The 18,303-nt window shown below is 39.4% G+C and overlaps 1 protein-coding gene across 1 annotated transcript in view; it reads left to right on the forward strand.

Annotated features, from left to right (window-relative positions):
* The first annotated feature begins 10,420 nt into the window (after window positions 1-10,420).
* The window catches only part of prex2 (phosphatidylinositol-3,4,5-trisphosphate-dependent Rac exchange factor 2), a 113,461-nt gene continuing 105,578 nt past the window's right edge, over window positions 10,421-18,303 (forward strand). Inside the window, exon 1 of the mRNA XM_059327167.1 lies at window positions 10,421-10,840. Within this exon, the coding sequence (XP_059183150.1) occupies window positions 10,688-10,840 (153 nt within the window). The 5' untranslated portion in view covers window positions 10,421-10,687. The remainder of the gene's footprint in view (window positions 10,841-18,303) is intronic.

The raw sequence follows: 18,303 nt of genomic DNA on the forward strand, positions 1-18,303 counted from the left end.
GAGTATTGTTCATTCAGACATTAAGAGCTCATTGAGCTGCTGAATCCTCAGCTTCCTGTTCATTTATACCTCCACACCTCAAAGCCGGAGTGATAACCAGCTAGCAGCTCTGTCAGTGCCTTGGCCCGGCTCCACCAGGAATCCCTCTATGGAGCTTTAGGTGGCTCTCCCTGTTATTCTGGGCTTTTCGTGCCTCCGTTTGATCCTCTACTTATCACCCAACACAGTGATTAAATGTCTAAGTCAACTGCCAGCCTTTTCCTTTTGTGATTGCATGGCAGCAGCACATTTTTCACATGCTTCTGTCCAGTGTCAACAGTGTGCCACCTGTTTTACACCCAATTACTGTACAACAGCCCCAAAACACTCCCTGCTCCCTCCCCTCCAAACACACACACACACATCATAGTAGATAGGACGGCCATGTTAATGCACAAGACATTAGGCTCTTAATTATACAGTTGAGATAATGATATTTGCAGGTGCTCAAATCACCATAGCAATAAATGGCTTAATGACTTGAGAATGGAGTTTAAGTAGCAGCAATCGTCGTCTCTTGCATTTAGTTTCAAACTCGAGCTGAAAGATTTGTTAATGACACAAACAACGCTTTGGGATAAAACTCTCTTTGTGTGCTTGCTGTGATTTAAGACACCACGGTAGATTAACTATATAAATCCACTGTGAGTCATATTTTACTTTTTGACATAACAGAGTCACAATTTTAAGGATTTGCAGCCACTTGGCATTTTCCATTTACTAGCCTTTCAAAAGTCAGAGGTTTCAGAAGTCCACTACAGAAAATGACGCATTATTTCTGCTTGGCATCAGCTTTAAAGTGTGGTTCAATTTGGTGTTGACTTGACAGTACTCTATATGCAGCACGGCACAGTCCAAATCCCAAATAAGCCTATTTGGATTCCTTTAACTGGAGTTTAATAAAAGCTTAAGAAGGAATAAGACCGTTATGGGATCTACAACTTGACCCTAAACACAATTATCATTACTATGTGGAATAACTTACTTTTCTTTTATTGAGGGGACTTATTTGCAAACAAAAGGGATACATTTTTATGCATAGCCCATATAACGAAATAAGAAATGACATATTTGAGTATTTGGTGTAATAACAATGCTTTATGGATATCTCTGTGTTTTGTCACATCATAAAAGGTGCAAACCAACAAGAAGGGTCACGTCTTCCTTCTCCACATATTAAGTTTTAATAAAATCAGAAAAGAAAACTGAGAAAAATACAGAAAAACAAGAATAAAGGGAAATATATAGATAAAATATTTGAAAAAAGAATAATTTTGGAAATGAAAAAAATAGAGGAAAACAATAGGGAAGAAATAAAGACAAAAAAAGTGAAATTATTTTTTTAATTCAAATTTTGAATTGTTTAATATTTCTTTTAAAAGAGAAAAGGAGACTAAATAGAGAAAGAATAATGAAAAAAGAGTTAAATGGGACAAAATAAGTAAATGAGATAAATAGGATAAGCAAGGTCAGGTTAAAACAATTTTAAAGGAAAAACATTGGTTAATTTTGCAATTTCTATTAATATTCAATATTATTTTTACACAGCAGCAGTTGGGTCTGTGGCATCCCAAACAACGAGGAAAGCCAATGTCAACAAACTCAAGGGTTTTTTTGTACTCCACCGCAGTGAAGAGCACTTTATAAGAACATCAAAGATGACTCAGAGGGTGAATACACCTCTGGCTTAAACTCCATAAAAATCCACATCTTTATTGGAAAATGTCGTCAAAACATAAATTGAATGTACCGAGGTTTAAAGAGGGCTTTTCTGACAGAGCTATTTTTCAAAAATAACATAAACCCAGAAAGTGTTTCTGAGCACCGCGACAGCTGCACACAGAAGCATATTCATAAAATGCTTGCTTTGCGTTCCATGTATATCATGTTCGGGGATTTGTGGGCAGAGTGAGAAGTCTTGCATGTAGAGGCTGTTACGTTGGCTGGTCGTTTAAGCATGGCGCGTTGGGCACGGAGACGTAGGCTGAGGGCAGAGCCGGGACTCAGTGCGATGGTGTCAGTGTTGTTTTTAACACACAGGAACGCAGACCTGGGTGTGTGGCACTGCTTTGGGCCGCGGGCTGCGGGAAGGTGAAGAACCAAGCATCTATCTTCGAGCTAAGTCTAACGATACACAATCTTAGAATGGCACCAAGGCCCAATAAATCACCATGTTCCTCTGTGAGTCTCAAACTGTGCTGAGGGGTGTGAATGAGTTCTTTGATAAGCATGCGGTCTGAGAGCGGGCCTTGCTCTGGTAGTGGTGGTGAAGAGGGGGGCTCTGGTCAGACTGTGGGGCTAACTGCAGCTCTTTGTGATGCCTTTAGGGCCTCTGCAGGATCTGAGAGATCCCAGCTGACCCGGAGCACGGCTGTGAGTGCACATCTATGACCTCCCGACCCTCGGGGGAGAAGGGAAGAAAAGGAGTAGAGGGGGAAAGAGATGGTGCACAGTTTGTCTGCAAGACAGCATAAAGTGGACCATTTGGCAGCAAGAAAAATGTCTCACAATGAATGGAGAGTTAATGGCAAGATGATCTCAATGACAAGAACTGAAGTTTGCAATCATCCATCATAGTGAGACAAAAGATGAAACATGAGTTACACTAAGCTTTGCTCTGACATCTGCAGACCACAGACTTCCATCTGTTAGATTACAAAGCACAAAGACTTGCTTACAGTAAGATAAATCTGTGAAGTTTGGACTGAGAGGCAAAATGAAGAACAGGGCCTTGGCAGCAGAGCACAGTGGTTAGAGATACAGTGTCAAGGAATTACCAGGCTCTTATCATATGTCAGTGATATCCTTTCTGGCCTTTTAGCCCTTTAAATTAGTATTTTTTTCCCATGAAAAACTATTCACAAAAAAGTAGTACAATCTGAAAATAAATGGTGTAAGTATGTGAAATAAAATGTTTTTCCTGCTGGCCTGTACAATCTTGCAACCCCTTCAAATTTAGCAAAAACAAAAACTAATTTAAATAGGTCCAATGTCCCCTTATAAATATTGAGGAAGGGAGGGTGAACATTTACAGACTTCTGGAAAATGTAATTAATTGTTGCTGAAATACCCTCCCAAAAAGATTTAATCAAGACCAAACACGAGGTACAAAGGAGGCAGTGTGTAACTTAGATTCAGTGCACACAGGGGAGACCTGTGGATTGAATTTGCTCAGTTAAATTTAATAAAATAAGGTGTAATAAAACTCTATAAAGAAGTATGATTTTTTTTTGTAACTGTGTTTCACAGAGCCAAATACAAATATATACAGGCTTAACTGAATTTACTCCCAATCATCACCACTTAGATTAATTGCCAAGTCTCTCTTCCAAAGTGATTAAGTCCCTTCAGTGGATTCTGTGGAGAGAGAATATATATAAAAAAAATAGGAAACATATGAAACTGTGGATTTGAAGAAGACCAGAAAAGTTAGAGGAAAATATATTTTCACTTGCAGCAAATTATTGATTAATTTAATCTCTGACTTATACTATTGATTAAACATAGTGCCGTCTATCACTGGTACAAACCAATAATTTCCACAGGATCTCAACATCATGTCAGGAATCATCCAATGCTAAATATTACTGACTTTTGATTGACAGCTGCAGGGTTGTAAGTGATAACCCTGTGATAGTGATATCACTGCTTTTATTCGCATCAGGTACTAAAGGAAGCAGAAACTTGGCAGAAAAAGAAGAAAAACAGGTGAGTAAAGAATAATATATACATTAGGAACACGCCAGGACTTTATTAAAGTGCTTATCTAGACTGCCTGTTGCGCACCACTGCAATATGAACTAGTGCAAATTAACCACAATGCAGAGATTGTTACTTATTACAACCTGAAGCGGCGTATGAATGGCCTTTTTGTAACATACATAGGCACACTCAAGGCTGTATGCTGCCATTAAATAACACAGAATGACTTTTCTTGGCAGATATCTTGTTTTCCTTTTCTTAACTGGTGTATGTAGCTGTTGTAAAGGCATTAAGAATCTGCCAGGAGGAGGTTTTATCTGATTGATAAGCATTAAGATACACGTTTTTCTACACTGCAGCCTGCTCTGCCAGGCTGCAATAAATGTCAAACCATATACTAGCTGCATCGCAAAAAATCTGGACCCTGTATGGGTTCTCTATGGCAGTAGATCTCAACCTTTTTGAGTCGTGACCCCCAATTTAATATGCATTTTGTCCGTGACCCCCGCTCACTGAACACAATCTCACAGGCACAGTTCAGATCACCCAAAAAAGAAACAAAATGACCAAAAAAAAAGACACAAAATGACTAAAACAAGACACAAAATGACCAAAAAAAGGAAACAAAATGACCAAAAAAGACTCAAATTGACCACAAAATGATAAAAAAAAAAGACACAAAATGACCAGAAAAGACACAAAATGACAAAAAAAAGACACAAAATGACCAAAAAAAGACACAAAATGACTAAAAGAACCCACAAAATGACCACAAAAAGACATTAAATGACCAAAAAGACTAAAACACTTTAACACAGTGGAGACAGAGCTGACTTCCAAAATGATTTGGCGACCCCCAGAAATCATCTCGCAACCCCAATTGGGGTTGGGACCCCAAGGTTGAGAATAGCTGCTCTATGGGGCCCTTCTCACATCCACAGCTACTCATTCTGGTGTCTTTGTGGACCCTCCTCACATGACGGGCCTAGAACCGTCCAGTCGGCAGGGTAAATGTTATTGTACGTTTCTGTAAACCACAAAGGATTCGAATCTTGATGTATCTGAAGCGCTGCAACACGTCTCTATCGTGAAGGGATTAAAGCTTTGAGTAGAGGGGGGACAAGCAGATGCATGGTTTTAAACACATGGTTAACGCTGTGAATTCAAGTGAAACTACTTGGTTATGTTCAGGCAACAAAACTACATGGTTATGTTCAGGCAACAAAACTACATGGTTATGGTCAGGAAAAAATATTTGCGGTCGGGTTGGAAAAAACTACTTCTGACCAGTCTTGTAGCGCTACTATCTGTTTATTATTTGTTTATTGTGTTTTGTGTGTAACCTTGTCTTTGAAAATTCAAATAAAAACTAGGACTGCAAGCAGTACTGAACGGGCCCTCGCAGTACACGCATGTCGGGGCATGCTACCGTCGGGGTGTGTGCGTTACAGGGGCCAGTCTATACCACCCCTATGAATTTCATTGCCTTAAGTGTTATAGTGTGGCCACGGTACCAAATATGAAATTAGACTGCCACCATAGTGCCACTTAGGGGCCGATCAATAAAACCTAAGGGTTAAGGGTTATCCTCAGGAGGACATTGACAATAATTGTACCAAGTTTTGTATAATAATGCACAAACTATCCCTTAAATCCTCATACAGTGTCTGAAGGAGGACTCTTAACTGATATAGTTAAGTTAGAAGAGGCAGGTAGCAATGGTGGAAAGTAACTATGTACATTTACTCAAGTATTGGACTTAAAGTATAATTTTGAGGTACTTTTATGTACATTTTATGTAACTTTATACTTCTACTCCACTACATTTTGAGGCAAATATTGTACTTTTTACTCCTTTACATTTAGCTGACAGCTTTAGTTACTTTTCAGGTCAAGATTTAAAATGAAAAACATGATACATTTAAAATTATTACCCATTTTTATAAATTAAACCACTTAAAAGTTTATTAGGTAGTTAAAAAAAGGCAAAAAAGTATCTAAAAGTAGAAATTCTCAAAGCAAAACGAGACTATAAAAATAAACTGGAGACGAAGATGGCAACAAACAACCTGGGATCAGCCTGGGACAGTATGAAAACCATAGCAGGCCTCCAGAATCTTAAGAACAGCTGCCCAGTCACCCTGGATGGTTTCAGCTCAGACATCGAGCTGGCCAGTGCTCTTAACCAATTTTACAATCGTTTTAACACCTTTGATATTAGTAATGAGATCTACAATTTGAGTAACCAGCTCATAGACGTTCACCACTTTAACATAAGACAAAAAGAAGTGCATAAAGCCTTCCTCTCCATAAGAGTTAACAAAAGTCATGGTCCAGACAACATCTGTGGGCGCATACTCAAAACCTGTGCAAAGCAATTAAGTCATTACGTTTCAATAGAATTGGCTGACAATGTAACGCATTGTTTGTATAACGTATAATAGTGTATAGCAATTATAATAACAATGGCTCTATGGTTACTTTTGCTGGTGTGAAATTGTGAGCGGTGAAAAATTGGTGCACAATGCACATAAAGAATGTCTAATTTCATTCAAGGCCAAAAACGTAGTATATCGGCCACCGTATCTGTTCACGATTAATTTTCCCCCTCTAGGATCAGTATCGGCATTGGTCTCCAAAATCCCCTATCAGTCGGGCTCTACTACTGGATGTAACAAAGTGACATATTTGTATAATTTACAGGTGAACTTAAACTTAAGAAAAATAACTTCGAACTGATACTAGGTTTCACATAAGACCCAAACAGGACCAGAACATCTTTCCTCCTGGTTGAATGTCTCGTGTCTTGACCCATTTCAGTAGCCTGTGACGTGTTATTCCATATCACAAGCCTGGTACTAAAGCTAAATGGTGCCGAAAATGTTTCATATGTACGTATCTGTGGCTTGCAGAGACATTTAATCCCAACAATACTCTTACCAGTAATAAAGTCGCCTCAGCTCCCCCCTACACACTTTATCACATAAATCTGAACAAAGACAGCAACTTGTTTTACTGACATCACTGACTGCAGATATGTGCTGGAGGAATGTTGGTTTTGGCTGCCATAAACTGATTCCCTGAAAGGCACTTGTGTGGAAATAAGGACTAACATGCCCATATCAGTGTGAATTAACAGTGTTATCACCACTAATGTTTGAAGTTAAGTACAAATAATCAGAAAAGGCAGCTCTAATCAGTCTGACACTCCTTCTTTTCCAATGGGAAGAACAGAGCACTTCCTGGCAGCGCTCTGAAGGAAACCACAAATAATAGAAGTTAATTCCACAGACCAAAGTCATGGGCAGTAAAAGCTGAAGGTCTGGAAATGTACCTGCACTGGAACGGCTAATATAAAATAATAATTAAGTCGGTGTACCGCAAATGTCGTCAAGGTTCCTCAACTTTTTTTTTTCAGACCGGGACCCAGATTTAATACATTAAGTGTCAGGCTGGGACCCAGGCCCATTCAGGCTTTAGAGGGCTTTGTCGATAAATTGACTCATTATGAGGCTACAGCTCCTTTTGATGGAAAACTTCCTTTGATTCATAGCAGGATCATCAGAATTGTAGTCAAAAACAACAGCACACTCTGGTGGCAGCAAAGACACAGTACAACACATAAGGAAAAAAAATAAATATAAAAATATTAATACTTTTCTCTGTGTAATGGTGCAATTTTCAACTGTTGAGTCGATCCATATTGTAAATATTGTTCCTAATTTTATATTTCTTCTTGTTTAAATTGTTAATATTTTTATATTTCTTGTTAATATTGCTTCTTTCTACACTGTTGCTCTTATAGTTGGAATAAAATATATATATTTTTTTACCTATTTCCATAAAATGATTGCAACAATGTGATTAATCCTTGACAGATAAAGTTTATATCTTCTCAAAAATCTTTAAATCAATCTCCTCCAAAGTGATTATTGGTGCATTTAAGTAGGAATAAACAGAGGCTTGTGTCTGAAAGCAAAATGAATCCAACTTTACGGGCAACAGTGTATTTATTATTTTATTGATGCTTCTTTCTATTGTTTCTTCACACTTGCTGCTGTAACATTAGAAATTTCTCCGTTGATGGACTAATAAAGGAATATCTTATTTTATCTTATCTTACAAACTCATAGCATGCAATACTGTATTTACCCACCAGAGTATACTATATGTCAAGATTTACTCAAGTCAGAGAGCCTTGTCCTCATCTCATCTCCAAGAAACTGACACTTACTGGTAATTGAGATATAAAGTAGCTCCATAAAGTAAAGACTCCCTCTGGTGCAGATAAATTAGGGAGTATTCATCTCTGTTGGTGAATGTGCTTTTATAGACGGACCACACTTCAGAATATGCTGAGAGACATAAAAAAAAGAATAATGTCACGGAACAAAGTGTATGAAATTTGCTGCAGAATGTAGTTAACTGAATATGTACCTGTTGAAACGTTAATCCTTAAATCATTATTATGGGCTGCAAATGGCTTCCCGAAAATCCCCTCAAAAGACTTTTCAGGCTGGTGAAATTAAAGCTGGTTCTAGTGTTGATTGTGCTGCTATTTACCCAGGCGCTAAATCACTCTGACTGTGTCTAATTCAATATATAAACACTTAACCAGCTTCTCAAGTGGCTGTTACTGCACTGCAGCATTAACACGGCGCAAGAAGACACTGTGAACATAGCTTCCACCTCCCAGGAATGAAAAATCTGTCCTAATTAAACACACTCTGACTAATCAATGTTTGCAAGTTTGTGCGTCTTTGTGTGTGTCTTGTTTTTATAGAGCATTTCTCACATAAGAAATCCAAGTTCTGTCCCAGAGGACTGCAACTGGACAGGATTCATACATTACCAGCTTGTAAAGACGAGCTGTGGTGCAAGAGAATCTGCTTGCTTAATTAAAAGAGAGAGAAATAAAAAAGGCAGAGACACTTTGCTGCGAACAGGTTGCATTCGTAACAAGGAAATTGCAGCAAGAAATGTGCGTAGGTCACATTGTATTTTTCAGTTTGGCTGTTGGAAAGGCCAAACTATCCATTACACTTAATTAGCTCAAGCATGTGTTGTTATGTTATGTTAGGGGTAGGTTTAATGGTCCCAAAGCAACATAGCTTAATTTCGATTGGTACTGGAAGAATATGCTTATGAATCACACCAAGGAGAGAAAAACCTTGCTTAGATATTTGGGGCCCTGATATCTAATTTTTGAGTTGAGGACCTGAGCAGCCCACAATGTCGTTTCTCTTGTTATCTGTGTTTTTGAACCTGTGAGCAACCTCAACCAGCAAAGAAACTAAAGTGAAGCAACAGTCTGGCGAGAGAGAGAGAGAGAGTGACCTCAGGACCACACAACCTCTCCTAGACTTTACAGTTGTTTTCTTTGTTGTTGTCTCCTTGTAGTCATTACACGTCTCTCAACTGGGTTTGTGTCTCTTTGTTTTGGTGTTTTTTTTTATTATTTTTTTTGTCTGTGGTTGTTTTGTAGTCATTTTTGCTTTGCTTTTTAGTTGTTTTCTTTCTCTTTAAGCTCATTTTGTGTCATTTTGTGGCTGTTTTGGCTCCTTTCATAATCGTTGTGAGTCTCTTTGTGGTCTCTGGTCCCTTGTTGAGTGTCTTCCTGGTGTCTCTTTGAGTGGCATTTTGTAGGAGAATACCAGGGGGCCCCCTGATATTTTCGGCCCCTGGGTCTGTGCCTGGTAAGCCCGTTTAGTAATCCATCAAGTCTGATACAAGGCAGGCCCCTCTGTGACTCCCCTTCTCCTTTTAGTTCACTTATTATACATATGTATTTATCTATAGAAGTGATGGCTTTGCAAAGTAGGCTATGCAATCAAGTTCCCTACACAAAGATATTGGTGATAAACTCATTTGCAACTTAATGATCTAAGCCGGGGTTTTATGACTGTATTTCATTACTTCATTAACTGACTGCTGTGCTTTATTATGAGGAAAAAGAAAGCAATTAAAGTAATGCAACATAATTCTCTTGTAACTTTTGCAGTGACACTGGTTTCAGTGTGGTCTTGGCAGAATCAGGGGTCCTTGACAAGGAGTTCTCAAACAAGTGAGGAGCACTTTATTTCCCCCATTATTACACTCCATAAATTTCAGTGGAGTGAGATTGAGTGATATGATGTAAAACTGCAGGCTGTGATGCCCTGCCGTATTAAAAAAAAAAATCTACCATCCCTCTTATCTTTACGGTAAAACAAATAAACTATATTTTTCCGTAGTTATACTCTCTCAGGTATATAATCTAATGTGTCAGGAGTTTGTGAACATTTTCATGTCTTGTCCAGGATTCAAATGGAGATAACGACAATAATCTCAGAAGTGCAGAAATTGTTCCTTCAAATTAAAAGGATTAGAAAAAATGAGTATTACAGGGCATCGATTCAGCCAGTGTACCTTTATTTTTATGCATGTTGTTTTCAACAGTATTCACTCGCACATTTAATCTATTAAATATAGCCTGTTTTGTCGTGAAAACAATTTGGTTAAATGTGTAAGTAGGAGTTTCCTCCATGTAAACCTGTTGCTGTAGTTTTATTGTGAAAACAGCAGCCGGAAGTCGTGGTGTGCGCGATGGTTAGTTTGACACTGGTCCTCCTCTGCATTAAAGAGTGTTGGGAGGCTGGATTAGGATGAAGATTTTAGGAGTCACATGGACTCAACTTTCTAACTGGTGTCCACTTGTTGCACACTCTTCAGTCACGCTCTGTGGGAAGTTGTCTCGCGTTCTTCTTTAGTTTCCATCTTAGCTTTTTTCATTTAAAAAAAAACTTAACTTTCACGTGTTTTTATCCGGCTTTGTTTTTTTTCTACTTTCCGTGGACTCCCAGTGCAGACACCGGTTGCCCTTTTCAACCATGCTGCAAACTTTACACAACTGAAACCTGTTTTGTGATGTCAAACTTTTGCCGAAGGAAATAAGTTTTTGTTTTGCATGAATCTACACACAATGACTGAGGAGAGCAGAAGTGAGCACAGAGCTGAAAGCGGGAAGGACTTGGAGAAACAGCTCCGGTTACGAGTGTGCGTCCTAAATGAACTTTTAAAGACTGAACGGGATTATGTTGGGACGCTAGAGTTTCTCTCGGTGAGTTGTGAGAATCATTTTAACCCAGACATTGCAAACATAAGTGCACATTTAACTCCAGATAATGAAAGCCCAAAGCAAACAAACAAACAAAAACAGCCAGCCTGTTTAGTATGCATGGTGCATCACATCAGGCTGCAGAGCAAGAGCTCGTCCACTAAGTGTTACATGGTTATAACCTGTGCAAACTCCCCTGCATGGACACTGTTTCTTAACGTGAACAGGATGCCTGACAGAAGAATCAACTTTTACCTGTTATGCTCTCTGAAAACATCCCTTTGATGGAGTTATTAACTTTTCAGATTGCAAGTGTGAAATTGAGAAAGCAGGCACAAAGAGGCATGGCACAGCTTTAGTTCTTGCACAGCCAGTGTGATGTTTAATCCTCCACTCAGTCTGCTCACAGGCTGTTAGAGCCTCACACTGGTTTGTCCAATCAGAAGCTATTTTAGGACATTTATAGGAATAAACTGATTCAGATTAGAAAGAACATAAATCACATCAAAATACAATGTTTTTGACATTTTTCCTTTTTTTTAAATGAACATATTCTCATGATTTTCACTATTTAAACAGTGTTTATTATGATATACACCTTGAAGTTACAGTTAATTGTTGTGCCCGCCTTACAATCATTCCATATTATAAAGAAGCGGAAGTAGAGCTGCAACTATTAGGTTACTCGACCACACTCGATCTATTTGTCAATAAAAAGAAAAAAAACAAAACAGTTATAGTAGTTTTTCATGCAAAAATGTCAGAAAATGCTGTTTTCAGTGTCACAAATGTGGAGATTTCCTGCTTTTCTTCATTCTATAACTTATTAAACTGGATATCTTTGGGTTTGAACTCACAAAACGACACATTTAAAGACACCATCTTGGACTTTTAAAAACAGGGATGGACATTTTTCGCTATTTTCTGACATTTTATAGACCAAACCATAAATAGAGAAAATAACTGGCAGATTTATCGCAAACCAAAATAATCTTTTAGTTGCAGCAGTAATTTTAAGGAGAGAAAAAGCAGAAATTCTTGAGGGAAGCTTCTATAATGACATCTGTAATTCAGCTCACTGTGTCTCTGTCAAACTCACTCTTGTAACTTGTGCTCTGCAGCATTACTCTCTCATAGAAAATACAGTGCGAGTGCATATTGCTGCCTCCTTTGCCAACTTCTGATCAAATCCAGAAGTGTGGGGAGTTCTGCCAAGGACGGCACAGGTGAACTCAAATAAAAACCACCTGAGCCGGCGCTCAGCTGGCAACACATCTCCGGCTGCACGCTGAGCTTAACGCTCGGCTGCTGCAACACAGGAATGACGAGCTGTCAGATTAATGGCGTTACATAAAATAACACCTCACCTCAAAGACAGGAGGGAGGGGAAACACTGGAATTGTCCCCTGTTTAAACCAGAAAGCTGGTGAAAAGCTGTCACTGTGTTGTTAGTAATCAGGTCTTATTTGGCAAGGAAAGCCGCGGCTGTTGAGGATGTAAAAGCAGTGATACAATGTGATCCGGACTGTGGTTTTGGACGGCTTCCATTCTATTCTCTCGGCAGATCCGACTTCTTAGAGCGATGGGAACTTTGCAGGGAAGTCAGGTTGAAGGGGCGCCGTGTTGTGTGTCATTAAGAGTGCTATTTCCCAGACCACATGTATGAATGTGTACAGCCTGACCTCCCTCCCACTTCCCAGATGTTTCCAATGGAGGACAGAGGGACCAGGGAGGGGATGGAGCTCTTTCTGTCCTTTCTTAGAAGTGGCATCGCTGGAGAAACGGAGGAGGCGATTACATGAGTGTCCTCTGTCCTGGTGGTGGGGGTTTGGGGAATGCAACCACCCCTCCTTTATCTCCCCTGTGGTGCTGGAACTGGGATTCATTTCAGAAGCGTCTGATCCTTACAAGGCAACTCTGTTCTGGCCCCGGGAATGTCGGGATGGATGCGTCAGATTGAGATCTGACAGTGAGAGATTGCGATTGCTGATTTGGCTCCATGTTGGAGCTGGACGATGATAATAGAGAAGCTGGAAAGTGTGAGAAGAAGACAAAGCGTCGGTATTATCTACTGTCTTATCATCTGGGAGGTCATAGAGGAAGATCCTCAGGATGATCAAAGACAGCCCTACTGGGGAGAGGGGTCATAACCAAGACTTTCATCTGATCACACACAAAAACATGCTTGCCTCCCCCACTTCCTCTGCTGCCACACTAGAACCAGTTAAGAATCACACAAGACTCTGTGTGTCTAGAGGTCAGGATGGTGGACACCCCGCCCCCTCCCTCTGTGCGACTCCCTGGTGGGATAATCCAGGGGACTCCGAGTACTAGCAGGGAGAGGGTAGAATGGGATATTGCTGCAGGGGAGAAGGGAAAAGGGTAGAGCTGATCACACAGTAGATACTGCCAGGAGGGTGAAGGGTAGGGGGGAGTCTCCGCAAGTGGCTGGGCTTGGTGCCTTCTCTTGTAAACCATATTTCCTGGAGGAGGAATTCCTCCGAGGTTAGGAAATGCTGGGGAACAATGAGGCTCCGGTCAGTAGCCAAAGTTGAACCGTAGAGCAGAGATTGTTGCTGCTGATCCGTGGGACCCAAACACAATACACCTCACACATTAAGGTAGTGCAAAACAACACGGATGATTAGATGATTGCTCCCAGGACAGTCTGAGCCTATTGTGTGGCCGTACCTAACCCCTCGTGGGAAAATATGCAGATTGCATCTTGAAGGTGTCATTATTGGAAAGGCTAAATATGACTTTCTTTGAATTAAAGCAGCACTTTTTAAACGGCATAAACATCCACAGTAGTCGGACAGTGAGGGGAAGGCTCTGGGGAAACTGTTTGAAATATCTCAGGCCTATCTTACATAATGAACAATTATAGCTGGAGATAGTGGGCGGCGGTGGACGCTGGTGTTTATCTTGGACTGCGACGAGCCAATAAAATGACAGTTCTTCTTAGAAATGTCTGAATGAGGGGAACAAATCAAGACATAATGTAAACAGTCAGTTTAATGAGGTCTTCGCCTTTCTACAGTTTTTTTTTTGTCACAGTGTCAAACTAAATCATTTACATAGCCGCTGCCATTGTTCGCTGTTGATAGAGAGACATTGAAAGCCATTTGCTTGCATGATAAGCACTTAAGAGGGAAAATGTAAGATGGGACAATGGAGGAAATCTTTCATGTCCTGGATTCTGGAGGGAGATCTGAGCCACAAGTTAACTTAATATATTCCAAAGAGTTTTGCAGTGCATTAAGTGGTCCCTCAGCTGCCGGCTTCCTCTCCCCCCAAACAAGCCTGTTGAGCTATGAAGCAACCACAGAGTGTAATGTTTAAAACATTTTTAATCCTTTGCATACATTGAAATGAAATAAATGTGGTTTGAGACATTGTAATGCTCATCACACTACTGATAGTCAAGAAATATTACATGTGTATTTTCACATCTTTTAAATACAGCTGCATATGATTATCCTTGTTATATATATCAAGGGCTGTATGTGGAAAGGTGATTCGTCAACAAACGTCAGGGTCCCTACGGTGCTACAAATACTTTAAACACTTGGATTTTAATGCAGTGTTTTTCAGTGGTGGAAAAAGTATTCAGATCCCGGACTTTAGTAAAAGTAAGTCTCTACTTTCGCAGAGTGGTAGTAGCAGGACAAAAGTATCAGCATCAAAATGTAGCTAAAGTATCAAAATGGACCCACTAGGATCAACCTGGTATCACAGGAATCCGTGAAATAGCCACGGATTTGCTTAACTCAAAATCCGTGGAATAGCCACGGAATAACTCAAATTTCCGTGAAACTGACACGGATTTCGCTACAATGCAAGTTAATGAGTCATATCCCGTGGCTATTCCAACATACAAAGTGATTATATACATTCACTGAGTGAATATTTAGAAAATAAAACATATATTTCTCGCTAGAAATGTGATCAAAATCCATTTTTATGCAGAAACTAAGTCAAAATATTGATTTTTTCACTGAAAGTGAGAGAACTGTCCGCCATGTTTTTTGTTCTGACCGCCGGGACCTTGAAAGTCACGTGACTTGGAACAAACCAATAGGAAAAAATATCCATGGAATAGCCACGGGATATGACTGTCATAAACTTGCATTGTAGCGAAATCCGTGTCAGTTTCACGGAAATTTGAGTTATTCCGTGGCTATTCCACGGATTTTGAGTTAAGCGAATCCGTGGCTATTTCACGGATTCCTGTGAGACCAGGTTCCTAAGATTGTTATATATTCCAAATATATTATTAGATTATTTGTATTGCTGCATTTATGTAAGCAGCATTTTGATTTTGTAAAGATGCTGCTCATTTTAACTACAAAAAAAGGTCTAATCCCTTAAAATTGATCATGTTTTTTTTTATGTTAAACCTCAACCTGAAAAGTAACTAAAGCTGGCAGCTAAATGTAGTGGAGTAAAAAGTACAATATTTGCCCCAGAATGTATTGAAGAAGAAGTATTAAGTTACTTAAGTGGATATACGCAAGTAAAGTACATGTGTCTGAAAATTGTGGAGTACTTGTGTAAACTTACTTAGTTACATTCCACCACTGGTGATTTTAAGGTTTAAAAAGTGTATGGATTTTTTAAAAAAGTGTTTAAAAGTGATGGAAATTCAGTTTATATAAGATGCCAAGTCTTCTCACAAACAGGTGACACATTTGAAACATGTAACTTTGTTGTATTCTCCAAAATGTCCTTTTCATGTATCACCCTTCTGTAGAATTATTGCACAAAACATGATTTTAGTTGTTTTCAGCACTATAACATCTAATGTGATGAAAAAGTGAAACAATCAGTATACTGCATGTACTGTATATAAAATATGTAATTTGCTACAAAAAGCTTGAAAATGCACCTTATAAATGCTTGAAAAGTGCTTGAATTTGAACCATGAAACATGTCGGTGGTCACTTTAAGTCAGTCGTGTCTTTTTAGTGAAAATGACTGCAGGAAGTCGGGGAAACAAGCCTAATGGAGAAAGCAGCCGCTAAGAGGGATCGTTTGCTGGCTCTTAGAAACCCAGGTGTTCAAGTGAACCCTGTGTGTATTTGTATATAGAGGTTCCATATTTCTCCCTTGCAGAATTTGGATTTGTTTACATCTTGGCTTGTATGTCAGATTGGCCTCATAGCTGCCAAAAAGTCTTCTCTCGTGCTTGTAGCACATGAGCCGTGGGCAGTCCAGGGTCAGAGGGGGCACCAGGAGAAAGTTCATCTGCTCCGGACAGACAGCCGATGACCCCAAAGCTCATGACCTCTTGTTCCTATCCTCTTCCTGTCTGTTAATCTGCAGGCTTCATGCCATCATTCAGCTCCCTCCTGTGTTCTAATGGAAACAGGAACAGAAGATGCTGACGGTCAGTGCGTCCTGATGTGATGAAAACACACAAACAAAAATGTGTAAACAGAAAGCTTTCAGTGTGTTTGTGTCCAGGAACTGGACTATATATGGAGGCATGTTGTATTTATGTTGGAAAACCAAGCAAAAATAAGCTATTGCAGTTGTCGTTTTTAATAAATACTAAATTAACTGAGATGAATTGAACTACAAATATTTACTGTGTGTTTTTTTACTCACTCTGCAACTCTGTTTATGTTAGTGTAATGAGACTGACACCACGTGATAAAGCCCCTTGTACATTTCCAATAGGCTATTTAAGTCGCTTTTTTGAAGGACGGATCAGATAAGATTCAATGTGTGTTCTCACATGATGCTGGCGTGTTTTGATTGGGTGATTTTGTGGCTGTGGGCGAGTGCTTAGAACCCGACAGTGGCCGTTTACTGTTGCTTACATTAGTTAGTCTGCATAATGGGCTGCATTTGGTGATAAGAGATTCCACAGAGAGAAGCGTCTTCACACAGGCTGCGGTTTCTGCCCTGATTGCTCTCTTCTCCTTTCCTTAATTACTTCCTTTATTCATTTATGATGGGCCCATCCTACCGTTATTGACCACACCTGCCTTTTATGTAAGGTTGCAAAGTGGTGGAAAAATTCCGGTAAATTTCCAGAAACTTTCCATGGGAAGTTAAGCTGGGGAATTTTGGAAATATTCAAAATCAAAAAAACATTACATTTCAACAAATGTATTTGTAGGTAGAACGTTTGTAAGTTTTAATTATTTTATTGAACAATCAATTCTTTCATTCAACAACAAAAACATGAATGTTGAGTTCAATATTATGTAAAATTACCCCCCCCCCTCCATCTTTTTTGAAAGATCCCCTCTCCCTTCAAAAAAGTCCCATTCAACAACAAAGCACAGTGTGTAGGGGGCGTGGTCTCAATAGGGGGCGTGGCCTCAGCAGCCCTGCAGTAAGCAGTGTGCTGTGTGCATGTGATTGAGGAATAGCATATAGATATTCAAGTGTACTTGCATGAAATCTGGTTGTTTTAATCAAGATTACACTAAACTATATTTAAGTTCCCTCTTAAGGGCCAACCTTCAATTTTGTAAATTCACTGTTTATTCCCATAAATTCCCATGGAAAGTTAACAACTTTGCAAACTCACATAATTTTGCAGCCCTACTCTTATGTCATCTACCCTCACATATACCTCAAATCCCCTTTTATAGCGCTCTTTTTTCTTTCTTGTTTTCCACCACTGTGTACCAGAGGGAGCAGTGACTGCAGATGGTTCATCCATTATTTTGGATGCAGTGTTGACAGGAAGTGTATTTTTCCTCTTTTCTTTCTACATGAAGCTCGAACATGATCCCTCCTAGGCTACTTCTGTCTATTTTATTGAATGTCTTGTAGAGGTTGGGGGTATTTTGGTTTTAATTAAGCTTTATTCTATGTGCATAGAGGCAGCTACTATGTATGTAAGTTTTTGAGATGCAGGTGAAATAAATGGAAGCAGGAGGTGAATTGTTTTCCTCTTGACTCTTTTTAATTGGATTTGGTCAGTCTCTGTTCTCTGAGAATACAGACATTTTTTCTCTTGCGCCTGCCCCAGTGTGAAGCCCCTGAACTGATGATGTGGCTCACTTGCATTTCAATTTCACACCACAGCCGCTATAAAAATGTAAATTAATTCCATCTCTCTTTGGCCATACTTCATGTTTATTTTGTGCCTTTTTAGTTTTCTTATTGACAGTATCAGTAGATGTATTGTGTGCATAAACCTGTTTAGCACCTCATCTTAAAGATAAATCTGTCTTTAACCAGCCTGAAGATGAATGATAGAGAGGATAAGCTCAGCGACAACAACAGAGATCTCTCCTGCTGAGATTTTTGCATCAACCTTGAGTCCCGTATCAATAAAAACATTGAGTGGATTATCCTTCATCTTCTCATTGAGCAATTCTGCTTTGGGAGCTGCTGTATTTTGCATGCCTATCAATATTTTATCCATTCATCTTTACCAAAAAAACAAAAAGCTATAGCAATTTCCTGGATGTAACAAATGTGATTACCATGGGGAAATATTC

This window comes from Centropristis striata, chromosome 23 (assembly GCF_030273125.1).
Source record: "Centropristis striata isolate RG_2023a ecotype Rhode Island chromosome 23, C.striata_1.0, whole genome shotgun sequence".
NCBI classification, from domain to species: domain Eukaryota; kingdom Metazoa; phylum Chordata; class Actinopteri; order Perciformes; family Serranidae; genus Centropristis; species Centropristis striata.